The sequence below is a fragment of the Oncorhynchus keta genome, chromosome 23, assembly GCF_023373465.1.
Source record: "Oncorhynchus keta strain PuntledgeMale-10-30-2019 chromosome 23, Oket_V2, whole genome shotgun sequence".
NCBI lineage: Eukaryota > Metazoa > Chordata > Actinopteri > Salmoniformes > Salmonidae > Oncorhynchus > Oncorhynchus keta.
In genome coordinates this window covers 3,658,516-3,674,952 of record NC_068443.1, presented here as the reverse complement: position 1 = coordinate 3,674,952, position 16,437 = coordinate 3,658,516, and the positions used below count along the sequence as shown (strand labels likewise).

The 16,437-nt window shown below is 39.1% G+C and overlaps 1 protein-coding gene across 1 annotated transcript in view; it reads left to right on the top strand.

The window, feature by feature from the left end:
- Window positions 1–16,437, top strand: part of LOC118381343 (collagen alpha-1(XI) chain-like) — a 215,317-nt gene that overhangs the window by 28,802 nt on the left and 170,078 nt on the right. Inside the window, exons 3-4 of the mRNA XM_052475964.1 lie at window positions 1,380–1,593; window positions 3,677–3,839. Coding sequence (XP_052331924.1) covers window positions 1,380–1,593; window positions 3,677–3,839 — 377 coding nt within the window. The remainder of the gene's footprint in view (window positions 1–1,379; window positions 1,594–3,676; window positions 3,840–16,437) is intronic.

Below are 16,437 nucleotides of genomic sequence, written 5' to 3'. Positions count from 1 at the left end.
CTGCCTGTTAGGTCGTCACCGTTGTTAGGTCGTCACCGTTGTTAGGTCGTCACCGTTGTTAGGTCGTCACCTTTGTTAGGTCGTCACCGTTGTTAGGTCGTCACCGTTGTTAGGTCGTCACCGTAAATAATAATTTGTTCTTATCTGACTTGCCTCGTTAAATAAAGGTTAAATAAAGGTCAAATAGAGGTTAAATAAAGGTTAAATAAAGGTTAAATAAAGGTGACATAAATTCTAAAATAAATATTGGGATGGTGGAAGAACTACATTTGTTAGGAATGTTATCTTTCACACGTCTTGTAAAATGTATGTGCGATTAGATCACTTCTGACTCTTTCAAGATTAGCCAGCTGTTGTTATAAATTCTTAAAGTACCCGGCAACAAAGGTCACATTCAAATTGGGGGTTAAGTTATTTTTATCTAATATATGGGATACAATTAAAGGCACAATCTGTCATTTTAACAGCCTTACCCTTCCACTTTGTCTGGTAGCCTAAAGGATGTAGCTGGGGTAAAATAACCCCTGTCAAGTAAGTAGACAAATGTATAGATGAAAGAGCTAGCAGTCCATGAGATGGACATGATCATTTAATTGTGGGTATATCTCAAGGATGGGTGGGGAAAAAGGGCCTTGCATTCTGTTATTGTTGATGTACTGTATATTATCAGGAAGTCTCCCAGAATATATGATGATGTCATATTACCGCATCCACCTCGAACCATTCTAACTCTTCTGAGCTAAATGATGTCATATTACTGAGTCCACCGATATAGTCTGTGATGACAAGTTCAAAACAACTGAGAACTCTGGGGGAAAAAAATACTCTGCCTGGGAAAAATCTATTTAAACGGTCATCCTACTCGAAATTTCAACTCGGGAATTTCTAGAGCTCTGACTTTCCGACTTGAAGATCCCCGACGTCATGATTTTAACTCTTATTATTCAGAGTTCCCCGTTGTTTTGAACACGGCATGACACTTCTGTGTATAACGATGTCATTTTACCACGTCCACATTTAACCTCTTTTAACGATCCTGTGTTTGATGATGTCATATTACCGCGCCCACCTCTAAACTCTCTATATCTTCTGTCTATCATGACGTCATATTGCAAAGCTACTGTAGCTAACCTGTCCTACCTATTCCGGTAGGGTGTTCCCAGAGGACTTCTCAGGAAGTCTCTCAGCATGTACGATGATGTCATATTACTGCGCCCACCTCTAATCTAACTCTTGTACTATCTTCTCTTCTGACCCCGACACATTGATGATTATCGAGGAGTTGGACAATGTAACAGCTAATTGGGTATCCAAATAAACAGAACCAATCAAATATGATTATTTATTTTTATTTTTTTATTTTTTTCCCCTCTCACCAGGAGGAGTGTTCCCAGAGGACTTCTCAGTGATGTTCACCATCAAGCCCAAGGCAGGCAGACAGTCTTTCCTGCTGTCTGTGTATAATGAGCAGGGGGTCCAGCAGCTGGGTGTGGAGGTGGGACGCTCCCCTGTCTTCCTGTATGAAGACCAACATGGGAAGCCTTCCCCAGAGGATTACCCACTGTTCAGATCCATCAACCTCGCTGACGGCAAGTAAGTGAAGTCTGAGACACCTGAGAATCTCATCACTACTCTATCACAAAGCAAGGCCTTTTCTGTTACGGACAAGGTTTGGGTTCAGGGAAGGTTAGGCGCTGTTTGGTTAGCTTAAGGGTTACTATTTCCTGTGGCAAATAACTGAAGTTTGACCTTTCACTAAAGCCGTGATGTTATACAAGGAGTACTGTACATTTGTAACCCACGGGATATGAACCCGCGTCTCCCTCTTTGTCTTAGACAAAGAGGAAATTCTCTCTTGGGTCGAAGGCAGAAACTAGTTTTGAAGTTCGTCATGTGACCATGACTGACTCATGTGTTCTGGGGGTCTATGAGAGGGTCTGTGGACTTACCGCGTTCTTACTGTTGATACACTCCACACACGTCATGTTTAACAAGATGGCCGACCAGATCTGAGTCTCTGTATTTAAGGCTTCTCAGCAGACCCAAGCAAAGCACTGAAAATGAACAATTATTCAATTTATATACTTCATTGTTTAGTGATTGATAACATAAGGAATGTAACTGCGAGATGGCTGTCTTTTGAGTTGCCCAATTATTTATTTGGCAGCATTTTGGTGACAGTCTGTTTTTGCCAAATTATTTACAGCTGTCTGCACTGCAATAAACCATCAAAATAACAGAGCTTCATAAATTACTTAACTTTAAAATGAATATTCTGACAGTGAGGTCTTTGCTAATATGAAACGTTAAGCGAAAATGTGTCTGGAGCAATTGTCTACAGCAAAATGAAACGTAGCATTGGTATGTATCTGTCTTCCAGACCTTAAAGTAAAGTAGAGTGAGTTTTATTGTTTTAGTCTTTATCTAGCTAGTACTCTTTCTGAGAAGAACAAATTATCTTCATCAAGACCAACCTAGTTTTCACCTTTCTTGGCATCTCTCTGACATCTCTTACTACACCTGACTATAGATTATCTCTGACTACTCCAGACTGTAGGTTATCTCTGACTAGTCCAGACTTTAGAATTTCTCTGACTACACCAGACTGTAGATTACCTCTGACTACTCCAGACTGTAGGTTATCTCTGACTAGCACAGACTTTAGAATTTCTCTGACTACGTCAGACTGTAGATTATCTCTGACTACTCCAGACTGTAGATTATCTCTGACTATTCCAGACTGTAGATTATCTCTGACTACACCAGACTGTAGATTATCTCTGACTACTCCAGACTGTAGATTATCTCTGACTACACCAGACTGTAGATTATCTCTGACTACTCCAGATTGTAGATTATCTCTGACTACACCAGACTGTATATTATCTCTGACTACTCCAGACTGTAGATTATCTCTGACTACTCCAGACTGTAGATGATCTCTGACTACTCCAGACTGTAGATAACCTCTGACTACACCAGACTGTAGATAATCTCTGATGTTCCAGACTGTAGATAATCTCTGACTACTCCAGACTGTAGATTATCTCTGACTACTCCAGACTGTAGATTCTCTCTGACTACTGCAGACTGTAGATAATCTCTGACTACACCAGACTGTAGATAATCTCTGACTCTTCCAGACTGTGGATAATCTCTGACGACTCCAGATTGTAGATTATCTCTGACTACACCAGACTGTAGATTATCTCTGACTACTCCAGACTGTAGATCATCTCTGACTACTCCAGACTGTAGATAATCTCTGACTACTCCAGACTGTAGATCATCTCTGACTACTCCAGACTGTAGATAATCTCTGACTACTCCAGACTGTAGATAATCTCTGACTACTCCAGACTGTAGATAATCTCTGACTACTCCAGACTGTAGATAATCTCTGACTACTCCAGACTGTAGATAATCTCTGACTACTCCAGACTGTAGATAATCTCTGACTACTCCAGACTGTAGATAATCTCTGACTACACCAGACTGTAGATAATCTCTGACTAATCCAGACTGTAGATAATCTCTGACTACTCCAGACTGTAGATAATCTCAACTCAGGCTGTAGTGTTCAACAAGCAACAAATACACTTCATACGTTTCACGTTTCTCCCCAAATCTCTCAGGTTTCTTTAACCCACTGTAACCCTCCTCTGTCCGTGTGTAGATGGCATCGCGTGGCCATCAGTGTGGAGAAGAAGAGTGTGACCATCATTGTGGATTGTAAGAAGAAGCTGAGCAGGCCACTGAAGAGGAGCGACGGGGCGGCCATCAACACTGACGGCATCACCGTGTTCGGAACCAGGATTCTGGACGAAGAGGTCTTTGAGGTAAGGACGATGACCGTTGCTTGCTACGACGCTGTATTCGGTGGCCATTTTGCGGCACAACGTCTAAACACTCTGTGGTTTTATATTTGGTATGTTTTACAATGATTCTTGAATGTAATTCCTTCGTGGGACAGGTCTTTGAGGTAAAGAGGACATTGGCCATTGTTCTTCTGGGGATATTATGCATGTACCTATGGTATGCAATACATGTTGGATTGATGCCTTATTGGGACAGGTCTGTCTTGTAAAATAGAGTTTATCAGCTATGTAAAATAGAGTTTATCAGCTATGTAAAATAGATTGTATCAGCTATGTAAAATAGAGTTTATCAGCTATGTAAAATAGAGTTTATCAGCTATGTAAAATAGAGTTTATCAGCTATGTAAAATAGAGTTTATCAGCTATGTAAAATAGAGTTTATAAGCTATGTAAAATAGAGTTTATCAGCTATGTAAAATAGAGTTTATCAGATATGTAAAATAGAGTTTATCAGCTATGTAAAATAGATTGTATCAGCTATGTAAAATAGAGTTTATAAGCTATGTAAAATAGAGTTTATCAGCTATGTAAAATAGAGTTTATCAGATATGTAAAATAGAGTTTATCAGCTATGTAAAATAGAGTTTATTAGCTATATAAAATAGATTGTATCAGCTATGTAAAATAGATTGTATCAGCTATGTAAAATAGAGTTTATCAGATATGTAAAATAGAGTTTATCAGATATGTAAAATAGAGTTTATCAGCTATGTAAAATAGAGTTTATCAGCTATGTAAAATAGAGTTTATCAGCTATGAAAAATAGAGTTTATCAGATATTAAAATAGAGTTTATCAGCTATTAAAATAGAGTTTATCAGATATGTAAAATAGAGTTTATCAGCTATGAAAATAGAGTTTATCAGCTATGTAAAATAGAGTTTATCAGCTATGTAAAATAGAGCTATGTAAAGTAGAGTTTATCAGCTATGTAAAATAGATTGTATCAGCTATGTAAAGTAGAGTTTATCAGCTATGTAAAATAGAGTTTATCAGCTATGTAAAATAGAGTTTATCAGCTATGTAAAATAGAGTTTATCAGCTATGTAAAATAGATTGTATCAGCTATGTAAAATAGAGTTTATCAGCTATGTAAAATAGAGTTTATCAGCTATGTAAAATAGAGTTTATCAGCTATGTAAAATAGAGTTTATCAGCTATGTAAAATAGAGTTTATCAGCTATGTAAAATAGAGTTTATCAGCTATGTAAAATAGATTGTATCAGCTATGTAAAATAGAGTTTATCAGCTATGTAAAATAGATTGTATCAGCTATGTAAAATAGATTGTATTAGCTATGTAAAATAGAGTTTATCAGCTATGTAAAATAGAGTTTATCAGCTATGTGAAATAGATTGTATCAGCTATGTAAAATAGATTGTATCAGCTATGTAAAATAGATTGTATCAGCTATGTAAAATAGAGTTTATCAGCTATGTAAAATAGATTGTATCAGCTATGTAAAATAGAGTTTATCAGCTATGTAAAATAGAGTTTATCAGCTATGTAAAATAGAGTTTATCAGCTATGTAAAATAGAGTTTATCAGCTATGTAAAATAGAGTTTATCAGCTATGTAAAATAGAGTTTATCAGCTATGTAAAATAGAGTTTATCAGATATGTAAAATAGAGTTTATCAGCTATGTAAAATAGAGTTTATCAGATATGTAAAATAGAGTTTATCAGCTATGTAAAATAGAGTTTATCAGATATGTAAAATAGAGTTTATCAGATATGTAAAATAGAGTTTATCAGCTATGTAAAATAGAGTTTATCAGCTATGTAAAATAGAGTTTATCAGATATGTAAAATAGAGTTTATCAGATATGTAAAATAGAGTTTATCAGCTATGTAAAATAGAGTTTATCAGCTATGTAAAATAGAGTTTATCAGATATGTAAAATAGAGTTTATCAGATATGTAAAATAGAGTTTGTCAGCTATTTAAAGTAGAATGGATCACCTTTGTACATAAAGGATCGATTATCTGTTTCTCTTGATCTTGACAAGAGAATTTCATGTTTAAAAAAATATATATATATTTCTACCTTTATTTAAAACACAAGTCAGTTAAGAACATATTCTTATTTACGAAGACGTCCTACCCTAGACTCCACATTAGCTTCATGCTCACGTACAGATGTGGTGTTGTCTGGGGTGACAACCACAGAATCCAGTGCTGTTGATTTTTTTCTCAACCATTTGGACAGATTCTGTTTTATAACAGGTCTCAGTGACACCAGCATGCATTGGAGCCTACTGGCAGTGAGTAATGCTAGTGGTCGTAAAGTTAATTGTATCTTCAGAAAACAGTTTCTTTATTTGCCCTTTTCATACGATTCTTTCATACATGGTGAACAGTTTTATAGACCATATAACAGGAGTACTTGGCTTTCAGCACCTTGGTAGAGCCCTGGACGGTGTTAAGGGAAAATGGCAGTTGTGTGTGACTTCAACATGGCAGTTGTGTGTGACTTCAACATGGCAGTTGTGTGTGACTTCAACATGGCAGTTGTGTGTGACTTCAAAATGGCAGTTGTGTGTGACTTCAACATGGCAGTTGTGTGTGACTTCAACATGGCAGTTGTGTGTGACTTCAAAATGGCAGTTGTGTGTGACTTCAACATGGCAGTTGTGTGTGACTTTTTTCCCCCCTTAATAAAGAGGAGAAGATATCTGACAAATAGTCTGCATGGGAGTCTTAATTAAATATGACCGTTATACGAGGGAGCATAAGGATAGCTTCTATAACTTATATTTCTATCTTTAATTGTTGATATGGGAGGTTGTTTGTGACGTAGCTGTCCGTGAGTTTCTGTTTCCTCGTTTTGAGTCATCACAGGACCAGGATTATGGGGTAAGGGGGGGTGGGGGGAAATTCATGCGATGCAAAACGTCAGAAAGTCAAGAAATAGGAATTCTGAATTGAATTGGTCGACGGCAATGTATCTCTGAGGCATCCAGGAAGTATTTTATGACATCCATTCCTAACATAAATTAAAGAGCAAATTGGCCAAATACAGCTCGTATAACATCACACTGAGCATCTGACAATGTACCTTAGCAGTAAACCCAGCTTCAAGAAATATCAATCTTCCATTTTAACAATGCCTTGATATTTATTTGATATGTTTAAATGTAGCTTTTGTTTTACTAGGCAAGTCCGTTAAGAACATATTCTTATTTACAATGACAGCCTACCCGGGCCAAATACCCAGACAACAATAGGCCAATTGTGCACCGCCCTATGGGACTCCTAATCACAGCCGGATGTGATACAGCCTGGATCCGAACCAGGGACTGTAGTGACGCCTCTTGCACTGAGATGCAGTGCCTTACACCACTGTGATACAGCCATACACTGGTGTGATACAGCCTGAATTTGAACCAGGGACCGTAGTGACCTCTCTTGCACTGAGATGCAGTGCCTTACACCACTGCTCCACTCTGGATCACATCTAGCTTGGAGGCGTTCAGAAATGACGTAACGATATCCGCAAACGGACCTGTATAGTTTTCATAACTCCTAATAACAGACCACTGATAATACTCCTTAGCTGTTAACCCAGCTTTACCACAGACAGGTAGCTGTGAGGCCTATGGAAACTATGAGCAGCATGCTATGCTATGCTATGCTATGCTATGCTATCCTATCCTATGCTATGCTATGCTATGCTATGCTATCCTATGCTATGCTATGCTGTTGCTATCTGACGAGACAATAGCCCCAGCATAGCCTTTGATGTGAACATCAGGATTGTCATGGTGACTGAAACAGATTGTTTAGACGTGTGCCTCCAGGTCAGAAGACTGTAATCCCTTTTTTCCTCAGTTGGTTTCATCCACATCTTAATGAAAGCTAGCTATCGCTAGTTGAAGCTAATCCAGGATTGAAAGAGGACAGAACATGTAGCCTAATGACTGTCTAATAAATGTAGTTAATAATTCTCAATGTTCAGCTTTTTCTGTTATTGGCTCTCAATTAGGCTCAAGTACTAATCCCAGATACAATGCCTGCATGTATGGACAGCTAGACAGCTATTTTTGCATTTAACCATACACTCCAAGTGAAGGGTTAGCATTTAGCTCATTAGCATTAAGACTCTCACCACCACAGGTATTTTTTTATGCTGGTTTGAGGCCAGGTTTCGAACTGATGTGGGTGTTCTTTGTTTGAACGTAAATTATGCTAAACGTAGTGGAATCATATAAACATTTGGGCTCATTTTCTCTGTTTAGAAACAAGAAGAAGAGCAATTTATTTTGTTTGTCCCAAGTGGGACCCCGTTGGCACGTTGGAAGGCAGAACTCAGAACTCTTTAGCTGCAAGCTATAGTAGTGGTGGCCTGAGCGAAAAGAGACTAGGGCTGCGGTCCCAAATGGCACCCTTCCCTATAGGGCTCAGGTTAAAATCGGTGCACTCTAAAGGGATTAGGGTGCCATTTCAGATGGAGACGAGAGGCACGCTGTATTTCTTCACCTGTAAACTATTCCACTTCAACTTTAATAGGGTTTGTTGATTGCGATCTGGCTATTTTGTAGGCAAACTGCTCACTAACAGACAGCCAGAAAATAAAATATTGTCCAAAGACACGATCCGGGCTCAGAAAAGGTCTTTGCCATCCAGTTATTGGGAAGGTTTTGCCATTTTGCCAAACTCTTGCAACACAGCCCTTCCCAAGGTAGACAAAGTGCTCTCAAATGCAGCTGTTGAAATGAGACCAGCAAACCTTATCCGTTAAAGCACGTTTGTTATTGTAAGTAATATCGTGGAATTGAGACAAATATGTTTGTCTCTATTGCAACTCATTACTGTCAAGGTACCAATTGTAACACAGTGTACAATGTGGTCATTGCCCTGTCTTCTAATATAAAGCTATTAAAGTGGAAAATATTTGAGAGTAAAGTAGACTAGGTGTACATCAATAACACTATAGACTAGGTGTACATCAATAACACTATAGACTAGGTGTACATCAATAACACTATAGACTAGGTGTACATCAATAACACTATAGACTAGGTGTACATCAATAACACTATAGACTAGGTGTACATCAATAACACTATAGACTAGGTGTACATCAATAACACTATAGACTAGGTGTACATCAATAGGAGTACACTACGGAAGGATTCAGTTGAGCCTTGAAGGTGTTAGATAGAGGACCTCTTTGGTGAAAATAAATTACATTATTACTAATCAGTGAAGTACCTTGACACAACACGTATCTCTGACTGGCTTGTGGTCCTACCATTGGGTTCCATTTGGACCACAGCCTGTGACATTTGACCCCCCCAGAGGTGCTGCTGGCTGAAGACGCCAGTACACTTGATGTGATTTGCTCTTAGCTCGTCACTACGACAACCGATTAGAGATCGTCCGTGAACACGTGTTAGGCGTTGCGTGGGACAGGAAATGGAAATCAGCGAAGATTATAGAGGATAACATAGACCAGGCCACTGTAAATGAATCACCATGCTGTACATCAATCAGGATTTACTACAGAGCAAACACATGCGGTGCAGACATTGATTTCAATGCTGTGCTTATGGTTCTGTGTTGTCTTAACGGGGTGTATAAAAAGGATCAGATTTATAGTATATCATTCATGAATTGGGTTGGTTCTGTAGCCTATAGTTTATCATTCATGAATTGGGTTGGTTCTGTAGCCTATAGTTTATCATTCATGAATTGGGTTGGTTCTGTAGCCTATAGTTTATCATTCATGAATTGGGTTGGTTCTGTAGCCTATAGTATCATTCATGAATTGGGTTGGTTCTGTAGCCTATAGTATATCATTCATGAATGGGTTGGTTCTGTAGCCTATAGTATATCATTCATGAATTGGGTTGGTTCTGTAGTCTATAGTTTATCATTCATGAATTGGGTTGGTTCTGTAGTCTATAGTATATCATTCATGAATTGGGTTGGTTCTGTAGTCTATAGTATATCATCCATGAATTGGGTTGGTTCTGTAGTCTATAGTATATCATTCATGAATTGGGTTGGTTCTGTAGTCTATAGTATATCATTCATGAATTGGGTTGGTTCTGTAGTCTATAGTATATCATTCATGAATTGGGTTGGTTCTGTAGTCTATAGTATATCATTCATGTATTGGGTTGGTTCTGTAGCCTATAGTTTATCATTCATGAATTGGGTTGGTTCTGTAGCCTATAGTTTATCATTCATGAATTGGGTTGGTTCTGTAGCCTATAGTATATCATTCATGAATGGGTTGGTTCTGTAGCCTATAGTATATCATTCATGAATTGGGTTGGTTCTGTAGTCTATAGTTTATCATTCATGAATTGGGTTGGTTCTGTAGTCTATAGTATATCATTCATGAATTGGGTTGGTTCTGTAGTCTATAGTATATCATTCATGAATTGGGTTGGTTCTGTAGTCTATAGTATATCATCCATGAATTGGGTTGGTTCTGTAGTCTATAGTATATCATTCATGAATTGGGTTGGTTCTGTAGTCTATAGTATATCATTCATGAATTGGGTTGTTTCTGTAGTCTATAGTATATCATTCATGAATTGGGTTGGTTCTGTAGTCTATAGTATATCATCCATGAATTGGGTTGGTTCTGTAGTCTATAGTATATCATTCATGAATTGGGTTGGTTCTGTAGTCTATAGTATATCATTCATGAATTGGGTTGGTTCTGTAGTCTATAGTATATCATTCATGAATTGGGTTGGTTCTGTAGTCTATAGTATATCATTCATGAATTGGGTTAGTTCTGTAGCCTATAGTTTATCATTCATGAATTGGGTTGGTTCTGTAGTCTATAGTATATCATTCATGAATTGGGTTGGTTCTGTAGTCTATAGTTTATCATTCATGAATTGGGTTGGTTCTGTAGCCTATAGTTTATCATTCATTAATTGGGTTTGTTCTGTAGTCTATAGTATATCATTCATGAATTGGGTTGGTTCTGTAGCCTATAGTTTATTATTCATGAATTGGGTTGGTTCTGTAGCCTATAGTTTATCATTCATTAATTGGGTTGGTTCTGTAGTCTATAGTATATCATTCATGAATTGGGTTGGTTCTGTAGCCTATAGTTTATCATTCATTAATTGGGTTGGTTATGTAGCCTATAGGGTATCATTCATGAATTGGGTTGGTTATGTAGCCTATAGTTTATTATTCATGAATTGGGTTGGTTCTGTAGCCTATAGTTTATCATTCATTAATTGGGTTGGTTATGTAGCCTATAGGGTATCATTCATGAATTGGGTTGGTTCTGTAGCCTATAGGGTATCATTCATGAATTGGGTTGGTTATGTAGCCTATAGTTTATCATTCATGAATTGGGTTGGTTATGTAGCCTATAGTTTATTATTCATGAATTGGGTTGGTTCTGTAGCCTTTAGTATATCATTCATGAATGGGTTGTCGATTGTTTTTCCATTAGGAGTTGGTTCACGAAAGGCTGTATGGACAGGTTATAGCTGTGTGTTCTGTAGTCTATAATATATCATTCATGTTTTCACCCATCTGAATCTGTACATAATATATCATTCATGTGCATAGTATCATTTAATCAATCACCCCAACTATCTATTTTCTTTAATAATAATATAATATATGCCATTTTATGATTCAGACGCTTTTATCCAAAGCTGTAGCTTACAGTCATGTGTTGGTTCATACATTCTACCTATAGTTTATCATTCATGTTGGTTCTGTAGTCTATAGTATATCATTCATTAATCCTGTAGCGGGATCGAACCCTGTAGCTAGTATATCATTCATGAATGGGTTGTCGATTGTTTTTCCATGGCGAAAGGCTGTATGGGCAGGTTATAGCAAGCACCCTCTATGCTCTACCAACTGAGCTACTAATTGTTTTTTTACTTTTTAACTGCATTGTTGGGAAAGTAAGTGCTCATTTCACTGTAAAGCCTACGCTTGTTGTATCCGGGTCACGTGACAAATAAAAAGTGAATTTGTAGATTTTCCAAAGCTTGTCGTCCCTAACGCAGGGAAATCCTGACTATGGAAACCGACAAAACTCTCACCCGAGTATTAAGCATGTCAAGTCATTATTTTAAAAAACTGTATTGATATAAACTGAGATGGTTCTGAAGTGAGCAGTTGCTGAAACATCAACGTTCACTGTTCATGACTTTCTGGTGGTGAAGAGTTTAGATGAAGGAAAAATAATGATTTGCCCACTGTTGCTATCATGGAATCAAGTCTATCTGTGGCTCACTTATGAATGTCACTCATTCACCACTCTTCAAGCCTCCTCTCCTCTCCTCTCCTCTCCTCTCCTCCCCTCTCCTCTCCTCCCCCTCTACGACATGGAAGAGTGGATCACAGGTCATATGGGTCGTTTCACCAATTGGATGCCTTTGGAGTGGTTTAACTTAGTCCAAAAAAATGTTTGATTTCAACCTAATTTTTTCATTCTGTCATAAAGAGCACGTCTCAAGATGTAAAAAAAAAGAAAATAATTATCATATTAAGTGCCAAATAAAGTAACATAGTTGATGATTGAATCTTAAATCATCCATTAACAAAAATGTGTTCTGTGCAACAGTGATGGGGCAATTGAAAGTAAAAGTATAAAAGTATATATATTTTAACATTTGTAGCGTGTCTTTATTGGTACAGGGTTGACATGTACGACCCGGTCACTTTCCCACCACAAAACACCAGAACATGACCAAAAAGAACAGAACCAGCTCACCTGCTAACAGAACAAGCTCACATGATATAGAACCAGCTCACCTGATATAGAACCAGCTCACCTGCTAATAGAACCAGCTCACCTGCTAGTAGAACCAGCTCACCTGATAATAGAACCAGCTCTCCTACTAGTAGAACCAGCTCACCTGCTAGTAGAACCAGCTCACCCGATAATAGAACCAGTTCACCTGATAATAGAACCAGTTCACCTCCAGCTCACCTGATAATAGAACCAGCTCACCTGATAATAGAACCAGAACCAGATAATAGAACCAGCTCACCTGATAATAGAACCAGCTCACCTGACCAGCTCACCTGATAATAGAACCAGCTCACCTGATAATAGAACCAGCTCACCTGATACCTGATAATAGAACCAGCTCACCTGATAATAGAACCAGCTCACCTGATAATAGAACCAGCTCACCTGATAATAGAACCAGCTCACCTGATAATAGAACCAGCTCACCTGATAATAGAACCAGCTCACCTGATAATAGAACCAGCTCACCTGATAATAGAACCAGCTCACCTGATAATAGAACCAGCTCACCTGATAATAGAACCAGCTCACCTGATAATAGAACCAGCTCACCTGATAATAGAACCAGCTCACCTGATAATACCAGCTCACCTGATAATAGAACCAGCTCACCTGATAATAGAACCAGCTCACCTGATAATAGAACCAGCTCACCTGATAATAGAACCAGCTCACCTGATAATAGAACCAGCTCACCTGATAATAGAACCAGCTCACCTGATAATAGAACCAGCTCACCTGATAATAGAACTAGTTCACCTGATAATAGAACCAGCTCACCTGATAATAGAACCAGCTCACCTGATAATAGAACCTGCTCACCTGATAATAGAACCAGCTCACCTGATAACAGAACCAGCTCACCTGATAATAGAACCGATTCACCTGATATAGAACCAATTCACCTGATAATAGAACCGATTCACCTGATATAGAACCTGCTCACCTGATAATAGAACCAGCTCACCTGATAATAGAACCAGCTCACCTGATAATAGAACCAGCTCACCTGATAATAGAACTAGTTCACCTGATAATAGAACCAGCTCACCTGATAATAGAACCAGTTCACCTGATAATAGAACCAGCTCACCTGATAATAGAACCAGCTCACCTGATAATAGAACCTGCTCACCTGATAATAGAACCAGCTCACCTGATAATAGAACCAGCTCACCTGATAATAGAACCAGCTCACCTGATAATAGAACCAGCTCACCTGATAATAGAACCAGCTCACCTGATAATAGAACCAGCTCACCTGATAATAGAACCAGCTCACCTGATAATAGAACCAGCTCACCTGATAATAGAACCAGCTCACCTGATAATAGAACCAGCTCACCTGATAATAGCTCACCTGATAATAGAACCAGCTCACCTGATAATAGAACCAGCTCACCTGATAATAGAACCAGCTCACCTGATAACAGAACCAGCTCACCTGATAATAGAACCAGCTCACCTGATAATAGAACCAGCTCACCTGATAATAGAACCAGCTCACCTGATAATAGAACCAGCTCACCTGATAATAGAACCAGCTCACCTGATAATAGAACCAGCTCACCTGATAATGGAACCAGCTCACCTGATAATAGAACCAGCTCACCTGATAATAGAACCAGCTCACCTGATAATAGAACCAGCTCACCTGATAATAGAACCAGCTCACCTGATAATAGAACCAGCTCACCTGATAATAGAACCTCAGCTCACTGATAATAGAACCAGCTCACCTGATAATATAACCAGCTCACCTGATAATAGAACCAGCTCACCTGATAATAGAACCAGCTCACCTGATAATAGAACCAGCTCACCTGATAATAGAACCAGCTCACCTGATAACAGAACCAGTTCACCTGATAATAGAACCAGCTCACCTGATAATAGAACCAGCTCACCTGATAATAGAACCAGCTCACCTGATAATAGAACCAGCTCACCTGATAATAGAACCAGCTCACCTGATAATAGAACCAGCTCACCTGATAATAGAACCAGCTCACCTGATAATAGAACCAGCTCACCTGATAATATAACCAGCTCACCTGATAATAGAACCAGCTCACCTGATAATAGAACCAGCTCACCTGATAATAGAACCAGCTCACCTGATAATAGAACCAGCTCACCTGATAATAGAACCAGCTCACCTGATAATAGAACCAGCTCACCTGATAATGGAACCAGCTCACCTGATAATAGAACCAGCTCACCTGATAATAGAACCAGCTCACCTGATAATAGAACCAGCTCACCTGATAATAGAACCAGCTCACCTGATAATAGAACCAGCTCACCTGATAATAGAACCAGCTCACCTGATAATAGAACCAGCTCACCTGATAATAGAACCAGCTCACCTGATAATAGAACCAGCTCACCTGATAATAGAACCAGCTCACCTGATAATAGAACCAGCTCACCTGATAATAGAACCAGCTCACCTGATAATAGAACCAGCTCACCTGATAATAGAACCAGCTCACCTGATAATAGAACCAGCTCACCTGATAATAGAACCAGCTCACCTGATAATAGAACCAGCTCACCTGATAATAGAACAAAGAAACAAAAATAACTAGGGATTTACAATGATGGTGAAAACTTGTGCGATATGTTGGGTTTTAGGTGGGTTACAGAGGGACATGTCTTTATTGATATTACAAATCAGATGTCATGACTTCTACATGTGGTCTATATTCAATTATACTTCAATTAATATAACAGGCTTTTAAAATGTAATATTGGTGCACAATTTCTACTTAAAATATCAAAGGGCACTGATTTGGTGGAACGACCCATATAGACTGGCCATTCATCACATAGCCTGACATCTCTCTTTGAATATTACTTCCTCTCCCAATCTTCTCTCCTCCTCTCACTCCTACCCTCCTTTCACTGTCTCTCTGCCCCTTTTGTAAATCTTAGCTCCCCCTCTTCCGCCATCCCTCCCTCCCTCCCTCCCTCCCTCCCTCCCTCCCTCCCTCCCTCCCTCCCTCCCTCCCTCCCTCCCTCCCTCCCCTCCCTCCCTCCCTCCCTCCCTCCCTCCCTCCCTCACTCTGTTAGACATACCTTCCTTCCTTCCTAACAGACCCCAGTAGTACTGTGAGGTAACAGACTGTCTAACAGACCCCAGATGGGATGGGAGAGAGGATGTGAGCTCTCTTACACACACACACACACACACACACACACACACACACACACACACACACACACACACACACACACACACACACACACACACACACACACACACACACACAATAAAGAGGATGTGGAAGGGGAAAGGAGGGTAGATAGTTAAATTGTCCAAATTGTTATTTGAAGTAGGGTTTAGTGAGCTACTGGGACTGCATCCCAAATGGCACCCTGTACCCAAGATAGTGCACTACTTTAGACCAGGGCATATATAGAGCTCTGGTCAAAAGCAGTGCACTATATAGGGAATAGAGTGTGATTTAGTACGCAGACCACTGACTGCTGGGAAGAAGCAGGCAGCATTAATATTCCATCTGCAGATGGCATCTTTCTGCCCCAATACTTAAAGAGAAACTTTATCCCCGCTCCCTTACTCCCACCACAAAGACTGGGTTTGAGAAAAGCTGGAGGGTATTAAAGTCTAGCCGAGTGTTTTATTTTCTGTCTAGTTCTCTCTCTCTCTAGTCCTTGTGCAATTTGGAGGAATCAGGAAGCTGGGCCTTTTGTCGCGGACGTGTTCAGGGTACGAGCATGGTATAAGGGTAAAGGTACGGGTCTGGGGTTAGGATTGGGATTAGTGTGAATCTTGGGGGGA